Consider the following 16,273-nt stretch of genomic DNA (forward strand, 5'->3'; position numbering starts at 1 on the left):
GAAATGGCTTTACAGGGAGATTAGGTTGAGTCCCTCTCAGAGGCAATACCCCTAAGTAATCAAGCTTCAGGCACTTGATTTCTCTTTAAGGCCCAGGCCCTTACTGAAGCTATTTTGAGATCAGCTGAGAGGTTTACATAATTTTTAAAGGACTGCACATAAGAAGCCAACTTGAATATGTAGAGATAAGGATAAGAACTTCACAGCTACATGTGGATACCTGCACACTGAAGGTCAAGAGTAGAGCATCAGGAAAGTTTTGGTATTTGGCTTCAGAACAAGAAATAAATGTAAAGAAAAGACTAATCATGTGCTGTCTGTTCTATTTTCTTTGAGCTCTCAGCATATCATTCTGAAGTTGCTGGAATACCTTCCTACAGCTGGAATACCTCACACAGTTCTCCAGTCCACACTGAAAAAGAAGTAATGTCAAGGTATGCATGCTACATAGCATTAGCTCTTTTTCCAGTACTAAACATATGTTACTACCACCTGTTTTACTGCTGTGGCACCAAATCAGCAAGATACATTTATTTAGGATAGACATAGCCTCTTATTTTATTTCTATTCTTTTGGTATTTGTACAAGCAGTGCCAATGATACAAAGCATTGCATACATTTACTGCAGAAGCATATGCTTGTTTATGCTAAATGCTTTATAGTACCCAACTTTTAATGTAAAAGGCGAAAGCCCCACAGCCTGTCCAGGTGAGGGAGGAAAATATAAGAGCACTGGAGGATTTCTGGTCCTTGCAACAAAGAGGGGTCTCTTTGGTAAATACAGCCAGCTGGTTCCTGGAAATGGGTTGCCCCGTTACAGAGAGCACATTTATAAACCCAAGCATTCCAAGTAGCCCTTGGCTCAATGCAGAAATACCCTCAGCTTACTGATAACGTTGTGTTTGGCTTTCAGAGCAAGGGGTTATCAGCAGCAGCTTCCACTGCCCGCTTGCAAAACCTCACCCTCGCTCTCTACTTCCTCCAGCTTCTTGACATCTTCGGGCACACAGCACCCTGGTGAAAGACAGTAACCAGATGGTCTCTTACCACACAGCACTGAGCTGTTTTAGGACTTTAATCAGATTTCCCAGAATATGCGGCATAGCTGGTTGTGCTAAAGTTGGTGTGCAGGTGAAATCGCGTGCCTCTGGTTTTATAAATAGGCCTAACTGCTGGAGGCCTCAGCGCATGTTCACGGCTGAACTAGTTGCCTGTTGTGGTAGAAAACCTGACCCATGGCCTGGAGAGCTCTTGGTGAAGTTGGGTGATCCCAGAGGTTCTGGTGCATGCTTCAACACTGCAAGCAAGTAACTCAGCATCTCCAAATTCCAGCAGTGAAATCTTTCTTCTTCACAACAAGCAGTTCTTACTGTAATTTCTTTTTTTTTTTTTTTTCTCCTCTATATTGTTAGCTACATTGCATGGATATGGATTTTGAATTACCTTGTAATTTGAAAGCAGAGGTTACTAGAAAGTTGACTACCCAGATACAGCTACTTCCTTTCTCTCCGTCCATCTCCTTGCAAAGATTGGCTCCCATTTATTGGCGAGGAATCAAAAGGTTCCTCCTCATCATGTCCCACTGTGGGATTGGGAAGTTTCAGGCTTCTCGATTCCCACTCCTGTGCTTTGGTAATCCCCCTGCTCCTCTGGCATTGGCAGTTTGCAACAGTGTAGATCACAGATACTAAGGTTGAAGTGAATGGTTTCAATGGACTCCTACCTTTTAAGCATGTAACAAAGATCAGAATGCGCCTTGGAGTTACTTTTCATACATGATTTCAGTGGTTGAAGATACTTTGTTCTTTCTTATTTACACTTTAGGGCTCACACAGGACTTTTCTGGTAAAAGCCTCCCGTTAAATTACTTAAAAATCCCCAAAGGCCTTGCAAAATGAAGAGAGAAAATGAGTGCTGTTATATGCTCATTTATCTGTGCAAAGATAAAAGCATGCTTGTAAAAAATACAATTCCAAAATAAACCACATTTACTATGAAAAAAATGTTGGGCATAATAATTAAATTGTTTTTCTAGCAGATTAAAGATGCTGCTGACTGTGTATAGGAAGCTATGGACTTTTAATCCTTTTAAATGCTATGTCACTTTCCCTGAGGATGTATCCTATCCCTCAGTCAGGACCATCACCTTCATCTTCTGTACTTGTTTCAATGTCTGTAGAGACCAACAGGACTTTCTCACTTCATTGGAAGTGCAGCAGGCCTGCAATACGAAACCCCAAACTGGTTCCACTACAATCCAGTCTTCTGCCCAGATTATTGAATCGAGTATAGATTACTCCAGTAGATGACACATCATATCTTTCTCTTTCAGATTATAATAATAGTTTTGTTTTTCTGGGGGGAGGAGGTGACTTAAAGCACAAACTTTGCCTCAAGTCTTAACTCCTAGGCTCCTTCCAAACACTTGTTTTCCTTTTTTCCTTCAAAAAAGGAAGACAAACAAAAACCACCAAACAAAACCCATCTCTCATCCAGACTTTAAACCCAAATTCTTATTCCCAGTATAAGCATACAGCTTCTGCATCCAGCGGCAGAGGTTCATTCAAGCACACACTAGCACACGCACGCACTGATGGTACAATTTTTTCCTCACGCTTAGTTTCTGAAACCGTGGGCTGCAGTGAGGCCAGGGCCTCTTTCTGCTTGGACTGGACACCTAGCTTGTGCTTTCAGACCACCACAACAAACTCTATCTTTTGTCTAATTACGGGTTCCACTAAATAATGATTTGAATCCACCACATAGACAATTAGGGCTCCAAGCACGAAACATGCTCTGCAAAAAGGCCAGAGGACCTTTTTAACAACCTTTTCATTGGATGCAAGGGGCAGAGGGGACAGGACACCACTGGGCAGTACTTCTCATATCACAGTGTCAGGTGAATCCCCAGACCTCTCTTACTCAGTGTTTTTAAAACTATTAATCCTTCATCTACACAAACTGCTTTTCCTTCTCACCTTCCCAACAGCACCAGTAAATTAACAGGAAAAAGTGAAAACTGCCATAATTCTATCAATTATTTAATTATCCTGTGCTCAGACACTGTTTCAGATGTTGCTTTTTCATTCAGTGAAAAAAAAAAAGATTTCCAAATGATACACACCTTCAAAATTACAGTAAAGATTTATATTAATCTTCATCAATTGTGACTGTTTTCAATCTTTCACCATTTCCATTTAGCTTTGAAAATTTAGGCAATCTTGTAACTGGCACAGAAACATTTAAGTTCAGTACGATGAGTAGAGTTCATTGCTCTTACGGATACTTTCCCCCAAAAGTGGGGAGAGAGGAAAAAAAGTAAGAAAGCCTGTTTCTGTGTGTGGGGGGGAAATATCCCACAAAACACAGTTACTCTACATCTCCATGACAATTAAAAGGAAGATCAAAGAGGAAAATTTAGCTTGAAGAACTAGTAACTAAGGAGGAAGAAAATATGTGTCCTAGACTGGTATTTTAACAGAATAGTTGAAGAGAGAAGACCTGACTACTGTTGTTTCACGTCCATAGACTACAGGCTGACAAAAGGAAACATTTTTGGAAAGGTGCTGTCAAACAATCCTATTTCACAGAACCTAGCAGAAATAAACGGTCACTCTTCAGCACTCGACAAACAATTGCCCTGATTTCTCAGCACTGCATGTAAAAGACACACTTATCTTCCATTCACCCGTTAAAGTAACTAAAACTTTTGTGACTCATATTTAGTCATTTTTTTGGCAGCTCAGCCAGCCTTGAGCCAAGTCAAAACTGCTAAGCAGAAATGCACAAGCAGGAAGCATTAGAGTGAAACAACACAGACTTTTAGAAAAAAAAGGAAAGCAAGTTCAAGAAAGGGCTAGTACCTGGGAATGCGTAAGGTATTGAACACCTACAACAACTACAAATACCTGTATAACTAATCTATTTTCATTTCTAAGTACAAAGTTATTTCTTGAAGAATGCAGGCAAATAGGAAACACTCAGAAACCACTCAGTCAAAACCAAGGACAACAGTGCAGGGGTAAGCCCTGCCGACAGAAGCAATGCAATGGCTAAGGCTGCTATTTATTGTCAGCCCTATAAGCTGTGTTAGTAGCACAGGAGGAAAACAGTGAATTAAATGAGAGGTGCTGAAGAAATACAGACAGGATATGGGACTAAAAAGAAATCCTATCCCTTTATGATTCATGTTAAGCCCATTGAAAACAATGAGGATACATTCCACTCCAATAGGAACCACAAGACGAGGACACCACAGCAGTAAGGGAAAAAAAATCTAGACAGACTTTTTTTTTTATTTAAATATCAATAACAAAAAAACAGCCATTGTCTATGGCATTCCAAAAATAATACATCATGTAAGAGTGTTTTTCTGGTGTATTTAATGTTTCTTTTCAGCACTGCTCAATGTATTCGGATAAGATTGGCTAGCTACACTGTACTTCCAAACCTATCTTTATCTCATTGCACATGCAAGACCTATTCAGAGAGCACACGCTAGGTCCTGGAACTGAAAACCAGCTGACAAAATCTTGGAGTTGTAACAAGCTTTGAAGTTTCTGAAAGACAATCGTGACAATTTTAATTTCTGAAATAAAACCCACATCACATAGAAAAATCCTATTATTGTAGCAGACGATAGGATACACTACCAAGAAAAAAGCTTCAGTGTCAAGAACCAGCAAAATGGGGGGAACAAGAGACCTGATTTGGGTATTTGAAAGATAGTACCAATCCCTGAAAGCATCTTCTTAAAGTAAGTATCTTAGTTCTGATGTGACCAACTCTGGTATTAGTGGGTGATTCTGTCAACGAGGAGGCTCAGTGCCCTGGATCTTATCTGATACTGGAAAAGAAGAGCTGCAGGGCAATCCAGTGTTTGGACTGCAAGGCCACTTGGGTGCTCAGGTAGTGTAAATACTTACCAGGTTTCCTTGCTTTGAGTTTCCAGTATCTGGTTGCAAAAGCCTGCTGAAGCGCAAAGACATCACCCAGCCACTAGATCAATGCTCAGCTAATGAAACAGTAACCCCTGAAGGCCAGACTGTCCAATGCAGCACCTTTATTTTGCTTCCAGACTGAATTTTTGGAGAGTATCAATAGCTGATTTTCTCCCAGAAAGGTTTTTTTTTTTTTTTTTCCAGTTGTAAAGAAAGCCTTTTTTCCTCTCATATGTTTCCATGTTCTTGTCTACTTGCATTGCGGTTAACAGTCTTTTACTTCTGACTATAAGCAAGCTACTATTCAATTACATTTACATCACTGCATGACTACTTACACAGAACATAATTTCTGTGGTACTGATTTGGTTTCTTATCCAATCCCAAAAGCTGATATTTGTACAGTCTAACCTTCCAAGTTCTTTGCACAAAACCACACTTACTATTTGAATTCTTGCTTTCAGTAACTTAGCACTTCTGGTTCTTAGAAAAATCTTTTTCTATTTTCGTATTTTGCTCCTCAATTTGCAGATTGAGTGTTGTCAGCTAAATATATCAAACTGACATTTTCAGGGACAGCTATGTACATCAGTCTAAGAAAATTCAAATGAGCAATCCACCACAGTTATGCATCCATTAGCGCTCTCTCTATTGACTATGAGATCACCCAGAAGTACGGATCCCTTGTTATGACTGCTCTGCCCTCAGTCATAACCTTTTAAAACACTGAAGGAACTCTCCTAATTTGCAGCCTGGGTTTCCTTGCTAAATAAAAACGGCATGCAGTCACACATGATATGCATGCAGGAACACTATACATTAAGTCAGCTTTCTAATTCGGTAAGACTCTTTCCATGTCATTCCCCAAATTCTACCTTTGCCAGTTGTCTTAAGTGCAAAGAACAGAACACAATCCTCTGACTACCTATTTAGCTCCAAAATATCAGATAGCTGAAACTGCTTCCAGCCTACTTACCTTAAGGTATGACTGTCTCGCTGTTTATTCCCTATCGTGTGACAAGCTACTAATCCAATTCCAAGAAGTTATGTTGTTCTGTGACCTTTGACATTTACAATTATCCAACTCAAGCTCTAGAATGCCTTTTCTTTCTTAGAATTAGTGTTTTTCAATATAATCTAAATGAGAAGCTGGACAATAGAGAGAACATCAGCATTTTATTTTTCCAATTCATCCTAATCAGCAGTGAGCATTAATCCCAGCCTAATTTTCCTACATACACAAGACTCCGGACCAGAAAAATATGTTTCTAACATGCTGCAAGTTGTAGCAGACCTGTGAGAGCCTCGCAGCTATAGAACACCTTTCAGACACGTTTGTCTTACCTCTCAGGATGTAGTTCTGATAGTTCTGGTCTGCCTCTGCTCCCACTTTGATTAAGCAAGTCAGGCCTTCAGCACCAACAAACTCATGAACCAAGTCCTTGTCATCCTGCCACAGAAGAAAAGAAAAGCTATGTTAGAACTCTAGAAGACAAACAGATAGGATATATCACAACCAAGTCAAATGTATGCCTGCAACACTGACTGTGTTCTCAGATGATTTAAGCAAGTTTATATGGAAGATGTTATATACAAGACATATTGAAATCAGAATTAAACACATGATACAAAGTGATAAAAACCAAGCTTTTACATTTAGGTCAACTAAAGAAGATTAATATCAGTAAAACATTCAACTTTGGATTTTTCATTAAATGTTTGCAGACATGCTACCTGATATTAAGATCTCTTCATATTTTATAAACAGACATTCTGAAAGCCTTAGAGTGTCAGTATCAGTTAGAGAAATCCACCACTATGCCATAGCAAAACTACGGTTTCAGTATTTGAAGTGCGTATAAAACAAAACTTTTAAAATTGTTTTTTATTACAACATATTACATTTTTCACTTTGTGATACTTGTTATATTTACAATGGGGAATTATACTGTTAAACAAGAGAATGTTCCATGGATTCTCACATTATGATGGAAAACACTTAATATAAAAGCAAATACTCCTTAGTGCAGCAGAATGACACCATATCACACACCAGGACAGCCTCACTGGAAGTTACACGCTGAAAAAGATGCCAAGGAAATATAGAGCACCGTATCTAAAGCTTGTCTTCTCACCTTACAGAGGCTCATGCAGACAAACAGAAGGCTGTTAAAGACTTGATTAAACAGCACTTCATGAATTAGCTACACAAATTAGTAATGAAAACAATTTGAAATATTGATGAAACAGAACTACTCTGTGGAGAAAATCATCGCTGTTGCTGAGTCCCTCTTTGGATTATTTTTAATATAATTATTTTCATTATTTTTCATAAGATCCAGATATTAGATAGTTTCATTTTGAGTGATTTCTGATTTCACTGCATACACTTTCAAAGCTGCTAAGTGAACTAAAATAATCAAGTCCCTTAATGAATTCATTCACTGAAAATTCTAGCCCAACAATTTATTCTGTATGAATTTTCTTCTTTCCCTAGAGCTGATATAGGGATATTTGTAAGGTGACCTAACAAGTCATCAGAAATTTAGAAGTCTTGAGAAAAATCTATTTAATGGTGAAATTTGTTAAAACAATTTAAATATATACAGTATGTTAATGTATATAGACATGAAGTTTACCATGATAAAGGTTATTTATTCTTTAAAAAGTACGTAAAAAAGAAGCATACAATCATTCTCCACATCTTTGCAAACCTCTATAATAACCCCCGCCCCCCCCCAAATCAGTAAGATTAAATCCACAACTGAGCTCTAAATTTTATTTAAGACTTCTATTATTTGAGGGCATTATATTTTTCTTTGTATAAATAAATGCCTTGATAACATTTTCTGAAGAGCCATGACATTTACGAACTCCCATGTCGGATCAGGCATTATACGTGCAAGCACAGAATTTTATTAAGACAAGTTTCCTCCATCTATCCATTTGCCAAACTCAAAACACAGTGGGACTATGGTGATACCAGAGAAAGCATATGCAGAGGATCTGCTTATTAACATAGAAGACGCTAATTATATTCTGAATTCCTCTGTTTTACCTAATGGTGTTTTACAGGTGCATGGAAACATCCATCCCACAGCAACAGTGGGGCCTTCTCTTTGGCTTCGCAGGGGTGAGGAGCCAGACGAGGTGTTTGCTCTAAGCAGTAAAGGACCTCTCCACAGCAGGGGACTTTTGGCAGGCACAGGGCTGAAGAGCAGGGCCACCAAACCCGTGGCCACAGTGCCAACCCAAGCAACACGTCCCAATGCACGGGAGAGGGCCCAGGAAGGGGCCCGGTCAGTTGGGACACTCAGGCCTGCGGCTGTCTCCTACGGGCAGCAGGGCCCTAACCAAATGCCAACAGAAAGAAGACTTCATGCTAAAGCAATTCATCCCAAATTAGTTTGTGCAACAAGTGATGACAAAATTCAAAAACAATGTAAAAAAAATAAAATAAAATGACTGGGGAGGCACAGCCATACCCAGGAGAGCCCAGAGGACTTCCCACCCCTCAGAGCCAGGCAACTGCTCCTTCCCCAAAATCCCTTTCTATACGTTGTTTTTACTCAAAGAAACCAGAGTCACCTCTTGTTGTCCTGTATTTTTCAAACTTATTTCTCATGAAACACAAAGGAGAGGAAGATTTCCCTGGAATTTGTTGGCTAAGCTTAAAGTCAAGTACATTCAGGGTTGAGACACGCTAACTCTGAACTCCGTGGAAATTCAACAAGGACTTTGCATGGCATTCACAGTGCTTGGAAAGTAAGTTACACTGTAGGCCAAGGTCAGTGCTTAAAAACTCCCCGCTACTAAACTAAGGAGGAAAAGTTGCCAGATTTCCCCTACAAAGAGAGTGGGCAGTGGTGGGAACAAGGGCGAGAGACAGAAAGGGCAGATGTACACAGAGTGAAGGAAAACTAACAGAAAGTGGAAACATTGCAGAATCAAAAAAAAGCTGCGAGGAAAATCCATCCCTCAAAACAGTTTCTCATAACCCTGATGACAAATAAATGCTTTTGTTTTTTGAATGAGATGAAATAATTGCAATGGTTACAGTTGTTGGAGCCCCAGAACATCCTAGTTCTTCACATATATTTTATTGATATTTTAGTAGACATCTTGACGTTGCATCAAGGTCAGAGAAGTGTGTGGCATATCCTTGAGTCAAAGTTTAAAAACAAAAAAAGAAACCTCCTCCTCTAGGACTGACCCACAATCAAATATACAAGAGTGGCTAAGTGGGAAGGAGGAGGAGGAATAACCATGGTCTGCAGGTTCTGGTATTTGTTAGTAGATCTAACATTTCCATTTCTGAAAAATAAGTAAATAAATAATCAGAAGATACAAAACGTTATCTCTACACACAGAGAAGTTAAAAGTAGTCCAGCTGCAGAGAACTTAAGACAAAAACCAAGAATGAAAGTAAAGTTTTAACAGCACACAGCAATTAAGGGCTGCTGACGTTCAGTGAAAGAAAAATTGAAACCCTTTACAACTTTAAGATGTTCCCCATAATCTTTAACAGTGAATACACGTTAGAATATCACCTGGGGAAAAAACAGCATCTACTTCCCAAGATACCCCATGCTGAAGATCTGCTTTATCTTGATGACTTTTTTGATTTTTTAATTATTTAAAAAACAAGGACATTCAAAAAGAAAATGGTGAGCTGTGCCTTCTGGAACTTTTTCAAAACAGCCAAAGGAGTAAACTGCTGCAGCATAGAGTCGTCCTTGACCGAAACGAGATATATTGCAGGAGAACTGCAGAGGAAATGAAGGGGATGAAGGACTTTAACCAGACTGCTTTTGGAAAGCACTGAATAAACAAATCAAACCTGAATTAAAAAAGGCTTTTAAGGTACTTCTCCTTCCCCAAATAAAAGGGAAAAAGAAGGTGTAATGAAGCAGAGCACAAACACATCACGCTCTAGACATAAATTTGAACTCAGTACATTATCTATCCCATCATGTATATATGATGAGAGGAAAGAAGCAAACATCTGGAATGTGCACAGAAAGATGAAAGGAATCCAGGCCCGTATATTCTAAATGGAAAGGAGAATGTTTACATCAATTTTGTGCTACGATAATCTTTTCAGACCCATTAACTCACTGACTTGCCAAGTTAGGTGACCTCAAGAGGAAAGGCTACTCTCTAGCAGGGGTAAGAGGCTCGGGTTTCCAGGAAGAGAGCATTCATTGTACAGAACATGCAGCGTGTGACAACGATATGGACAAGTAGCTGCCGCATGCGTGTGATAACATTTAAAAGGAGGCAGGGAAAGGGTGTCATTTGCTATGGAAATGGATTCCTCCACTAATACTGTGAAGATTTATGAGCCCTTAATCAGGAGGCATTAGAGGACTGATGAGAAAAGCAGCAAAACACAGTTAAAGCTCTCTAGGCTTCCGACTAAGCTCCTGTAGCCATAAAGATTGAGCAGTGACACAAAGATGAGCTACTTAAAGTCTTTATGAAAAGATACTGGTGGCCTCCTCACAGGACTGGGTATTTTACACTTTCATTCACAGATTTGGAATGGATCGTGTCTTTTCCTTTGTTTAGGTATCTCAGAAGGAAAAAAACACAAGATCTTGTATGTTACTTTGTAATTGAACTCTGTTTTAGACCAACAAACAATGAAAAAACATTAAATATATTCAAACTGGTAGGTTTAAAGCTTGCTTATCATGCCAATGACTGACAAAATGCACAAATCATACTTTTTTACCTGCACACCAGTCTAGCTATCAGAAAGACCCCCTAAACCCTGTGGATAAGCAGTCTCCATCACGCTCAGATGCCACTAATGCAAAGAAGAGCAGCCAAGATTTCCTTCAGTCCTCCTTGTTCTCCTGCCTCTCCACTACTGGATACATCTCCAATGCAGTTTTGTGGGGTCTTATCCAGAGATGGAGACTTGAGATTTTTTTCAAGGAACACCGCTTTGCAAGAATGCATCTTATCTGATGTGCAGCTTACATGTGCAAGTATAAATTGTTTACGTACTGTTACAGATAAATCTTCCTGAAGCCTGCTATTTCTGTGAGCCATATGTTTGAAAAGTTTTACCCAAAGCATGATTTTTTTCCTCTGCCACAAGAAAGTTGCTTCAATTTCTAATAAGAATCAAGGTTTTGGAACACAGTTCCTCAAGTGAAACTTTTTTTTGTTTAGCTAACAACCACTGGTGAAAGCTCTATTCCAAGTATTTGGGGAAACTGGATTAGTAACTGAATAATCACACTTGGATATGCACATGCATATTTCCCTTTTACATGTCTAACAGCTGTGCAATGCACTGTCTTTCCAAGGAATCGTAACAAGATGCTTGTCTATGAAATTTCCACCAAAGGGGACGTCATTTTTATGTTTTTTTCCTTCCTTTCATGAACTATCCCATTGTTTTTGGTTGCCTGAGCATTCCCATATTTAATTGCATGCTGTATGATTCTCTCCTGTTTCTGTTACAAAATTAGACATTGCAAATTTTATAAAGTTCACTTATTTAAATACGGAACCGTGGGACTCCCCAGCCTGTGCTCTCCGCACGACACGCTCTTTAGTGAGCCAGCAATCACATTCTGTACCGACCAAACTTTCCAAAATGCAAAAGTTGCAATAAGCTAGTGTAGAAGTGACAAGAGCAGAGGCAGCCAAGGTACTAGCCACATGCACAAGAATCTTCTTGCTAAGCACAAATAGGAAAAGGAAAAAAAAAGTTTTGATTATTGGCTTACAGGAGGGTCCTGCTCTCACACCAAGCATGAACCCAGGGTTCACACATCTCACCCTCTGCAGAGCAGCTTCCCTTGCTGCTCTGTCACTCCACAGGATCCCTTTAAGAAAGATTTACTCTGGTTCCTTAGGCCAGCTCCGATTTTGCCTTTAAAAGAAAAGTTGCTAAAAAAGACGACTTCACAAAGTTATACTACATTCACATTTTTAACATTGTGGTAATTCACACAGGCAAAAGATGAATATTGCCAAATTGTCCTGGGTTTAGCATAAGGAGAAATTTAAACTCTACCTGGTTCAAAGAGAAAGAGCAGCCTCCCCTGCACTCTGAAACTTTGTGGAGCAGGATGCTGGCAGTGCACTGACACAGAGCCCGACCTTCAAGAAGGGCACAACCCCTTCAGATGTTGACTGGCTCCAGAGGTAAAAATGCCTACTTTTTGACGGGGAAGCTAGGGAAATCTTCATTCATAGCTGTGTTCAATCACATAGTGTGCTGGGAAAGTGTGCTGTCCTCACTCTACATTAATGTGTAGGAGCGATGTGATGTCTCCTTGGAAACCCCTTTTCTTCAGATTCTGCTTTCAGGGACATATGCTGCATAGCAAGGGGGCAGAAGTGAAACAGAAACCCTGAACAATTCTGCTCAATGTGGAAAAAAAATAAAAATGGGAAAAATACATGAATCACTAAAATGCCAGCCCACTCACCGAAACTACCCCACACCCCCTAATGTAAATGACAGCCACACTTCAAAAAAAAAGAAAAACAAGAAAAACCTTAAATATCCTTTAAAGTCAAGATAGGATCACAAAGTTGAGCAGATTTTAGGAGGATTAAGGGTTAGGGATTAGCCTTAATTCATTGGGGGATGTAAATTAGCAGCAGAGGGACAGCAGCTGACTGGTGAGGAGAGGGAGGAAGGAGGCAGGTCAAAGAGCAAAGCATGCACGACTGAAAGCATTTGCTCATATAAATCTCAAATGACAATACATCTGGTGCTCTACCACAAGAAAAATGCAGCACTATTGCCCAATACACTCAGAAAGCCTCCTGTGTTAGCAAGCAAGTAAAGGCAGAATAATAAAATCTGTGTTTCTTATTGTTAAAGATAGTAGTAATGATGGTCCTTAGTCTACCCTTCACATTCCTAATATTGCACAGAGAATAGAAGTCTAATTTTTTTTCTCTCCTGAGCATTCCCCTGGTTCTGGCAAACCCTAATGCATGCAAAACCACCCATAGCTGGTCCCTAACCTGACAGCCCCTGTCAGTACCAGCAATGCGGGAGCACCTGGCTGTGACCAGAAAGCACTTCCCTTACCTGAGGGCTTCACATCCACAGGTTCCCCATATAATTTAAAATGTTTATATGGTGCTCTGCCCCAGTAGCAATGGATAATGAGCAGCCAGTTCCTCCCGGCCCTTTCAGCTGCCTAGCTAGCAACATGACCCCTGAGCCTACATTAGAAATATCCCCCAATAAAGCCTCCACAAGAATATTTTTAACTATTGCTACCTGCCTTCAGTGCACACCGCATCTGCTAGTTACCAGCAAAATAATTGCTCCCATCGACAAGACTACAATGATGTAGTAATAAAAGAGTTATGCTGTGCTCTATTAGAAACAGAAATCCCAGGCTGTTTCTGGAGTCCAGCTTTTTTATTGGCTAAGCAACAGGTTGCGTTTTATAGATCAAGATTGGCTTGCAATGCTTGAAGTCAGAAAAGCTCATTTTGGCTTGAAAACTGAGTAAACACGGTCAGGAAGTGATTGAAGGAGCATGGACCGCCAAGATATAATTTATAGTTATTTTCCCACACTTTAAACTATAGTTTTGTTCTTTGGACTCCAGAATTATTGATATAATTAAAATATTACACTGCCAATCCAGAAGTGCCTGATAGTATCTAATTCAATTGTCACTGTTTATTTCAGTTCATTTTAAGAGCTAAGTCACCTACTGCAAACAAATCTGGAAAGAAGTCATCCCAAACATGCACACACGCATGCATATTTATATACACGTCAGTGCAAGTGCTATGAGTCCCTCAAGATTGTGTTGCTGTTTAAAGCTAAGTTACTTAAGCATCTATGAAACATTTCTCTATGTGGATGAGTCAGTGGTTAAGCAGGTAAATCTTAGCCATTAAACACCTGCTCTGAGGCAGGGCACTGCTTTTGGAACATGAACCAAGCACATCTCCCAGGGGCAGTGAGGAGTAGAGAGTCTTCTGGTGTCACGAACAGTCCATCTCAAAGTATCTTTACTCTCTGCTGCTTGACAGCTCTTCTCAGAAACTATTCCAAGCTGAGGATGCAAGTTTACCTGTTGCCCTTTGCCCAACAACTGCCCCCAGCACAACTAGGAGGAGAGTCCCTCAAGAACAAGAGTGCCCCAGACTGCCACATCCCAAAATTGCAATCAGTTGGTGGAGGTAACCAAGGCAGTGGCAGAAGCAGCCAGTTTGTCCCTTAACCAAAGCTCCTTCTGCTTGCTATCTCTGTTGATTGCAAATGCACTACAGCCGCTTTACAGCCCTCACTGACTGTGCCACAGCTTTCACCACCCGCCCTTCAAGCTTTTCTCTACACCCTTCTGCACTGACTCCATGCCTCCTATTCACTTCCCTGCTCTAGCCTTTCCACCTTGCCAACCCATCACACATACAGCTGTGATAACACTGTGCTGTTTCTTTCTTTCCAAGATTAAATTGATCTTCTAATTAAACTAATTCAAATACAGTCCAAACTATTGCTGATTATGGATTGCCACCTTGGCACAAATAAGCTGATAAACAAAAGTAACGTTTTATTTACAGCCATTAATCCCCAGGAGCCTCTCTTCTAAAACATCATCAATACAGAAAATGAATATTCTGTTGATCCGCAAAACCAGAAAAGTTCACATTTTGTATTGCATTAAAAATACCAACAAAACATAAGCATTTGCCAGCATTTCATTTTAGAGAAGTTACATGTTCTCACATCTGCTTTATAAAGGGACAATTTTAAATTTCATAAAGGGACAATTTTAAATCGTATGCCAGTTTCTTCTGAAGAGTTGGAAGAATACACAGGGGCAAATTAGAAGTTTCAATTTCGTAGTTAGCATTACTTTTCAAGTTAAATCACATGAAAATTAAAGCAATATTCAAATACCAAACATGCAGTTCTAGTACATGCAGAATTACTTCAAGCTTAAGGATATTGGGAAGGATTCTAATCTGAAATATCTTCAGGTTTTGTTCATCTCTCTGGAAACTATACACTTGTATGAGTGTCTCAAAGAATGCAAAGACTTCTCAAGGAAAAACACCTGAGAAATGACAGATACTCAGATACCTAAGACATCCAACATCAGCCACATAGCTACTCCAGTAGCTGTCCAGTAGAATATGAAAGAAGTCTTGAGGAAATAAGTTATAGATAAGAATAAAACGTTGCTTTATTAGATTTGTTGAGATTCCTTAGAGTCAAATCGGTGTTTATTAGACACAGTTAAGGTAAATTTCGGTCAGTACGTTCTAGCCAACAAAAACAGAAATAAAAAGTATAGTAGCAGGTAGACAACAAATACTTCATGCATTCATGAAAAGATTTAAAAGTTTTAAACTTTTTAGCTTTTTTTTTTTAGAAGAATCTATCTAGCGAAATAAAAGCAACTTCTTAGAATAGTTGCTCTTTCTTATTGGACATCCAAGAAAAAAGGATAAACTTAAAACCTGAAAACCTTCAGCTCATATTCATATTGCTTTGTCAAGGTTTAATACATTGTTTATTTCCACTCATTTATTACTTCTTCCTCGGTGAGGTATGTTTCATTTGTATGTGAATGAAGAATTGGTCCATTAAGACAGTGGGTTTCTTTTCTTTTTCCCCCCTTTAGGGCACACAAAAATTCTTAGAGCTGGGAGAAATATAGTTTGCAATGTTCAGAATTTTCTGAGATTTAATCAATCTGTAAAATACATATAATGGCACTTATCCACAGAAGGAAACAAAAAACCTGAAGGCCAAGTTATCTTTAGCAGATGTAATCAAGAACACCAAAGAATCACTCACGTCTCAAATTGATAAAAGACTATTTAAAAGTTAAGGAGGGAAGGGTGCTTAGTCTGCATGACAAAGTTCTCCCCACAATACATTAATGTTCTTACTTTAAGTCTGTCTTATTCAGTTACCGAAAATCAAATTGTTATGATACTACCTGATCTTTACCATCATCATCTCCTATAAAGTTCCTCCCCTTTACTCCGAATGCAGCGTTTTGCTTCTTCAGTGACTTTGGTCATTACCTTCACTACTTTCACATAACCTGCTCATTCCTTGTATCAATTGAGGGAACTGCAGGCAGGAAGTCATCTTACTGTGACACTAATGCTCGCTTATAGGGCTTTCACTGCACTAACACTGAAGATGCACGATACCATGTTTACCAGAGGAAGACCCCAGAGTCACCATCCAGATCTACCTGGACTACCTGTTCAAGTAGCACTACACTGATGAAGAAAGAAGAGTTCCCTGTTCTTTCAGGAGAGGGAACTGAGCTGTACTAAATTCTTCAAAGAGGTTCAAAGAAAGAATG

At 39.4% G+C, this 16,273-nt stretch overlaps 1 protein-coding gene across 9 annotated transcripts in view; it reads right to left on the minus strand.

Annotated features, from left to right (window-relative positions):
• Window positions 1-16,273, minus strand: part of FHOD3 (formin homology 2 domain containing 3) — a 410,386-nt gene that overhangs the window by 193,353 nt on the left and 200,760 nt on the right. For all 9 annotated transcript variants that reach the window (XM_083826789.1, XM_083826793.1, XM_083826785.1 and 6 more), the window contains exon 5: window positions 6,285-6,390. In XM_083826789.1, coding sequence (XP_083682915.1) covers window positions 6,285-6,390 — 106 coding nt within the window. The remainder of the gene's footprint in view (window positions 1-6,284; window positions 6,391-16,273) is intronic.

The sequence above is a fragment of the Anser anser genome (genome assembly GCF_964211835.1).
Source record: "Anser anser genome assembly, chromosome: 2".
NCBI classification, from domain to species: Eukaryota; Metazoa; Chordata; class Aves; order Anseriformes; family Anatidae; genus Anser; species Anser anser.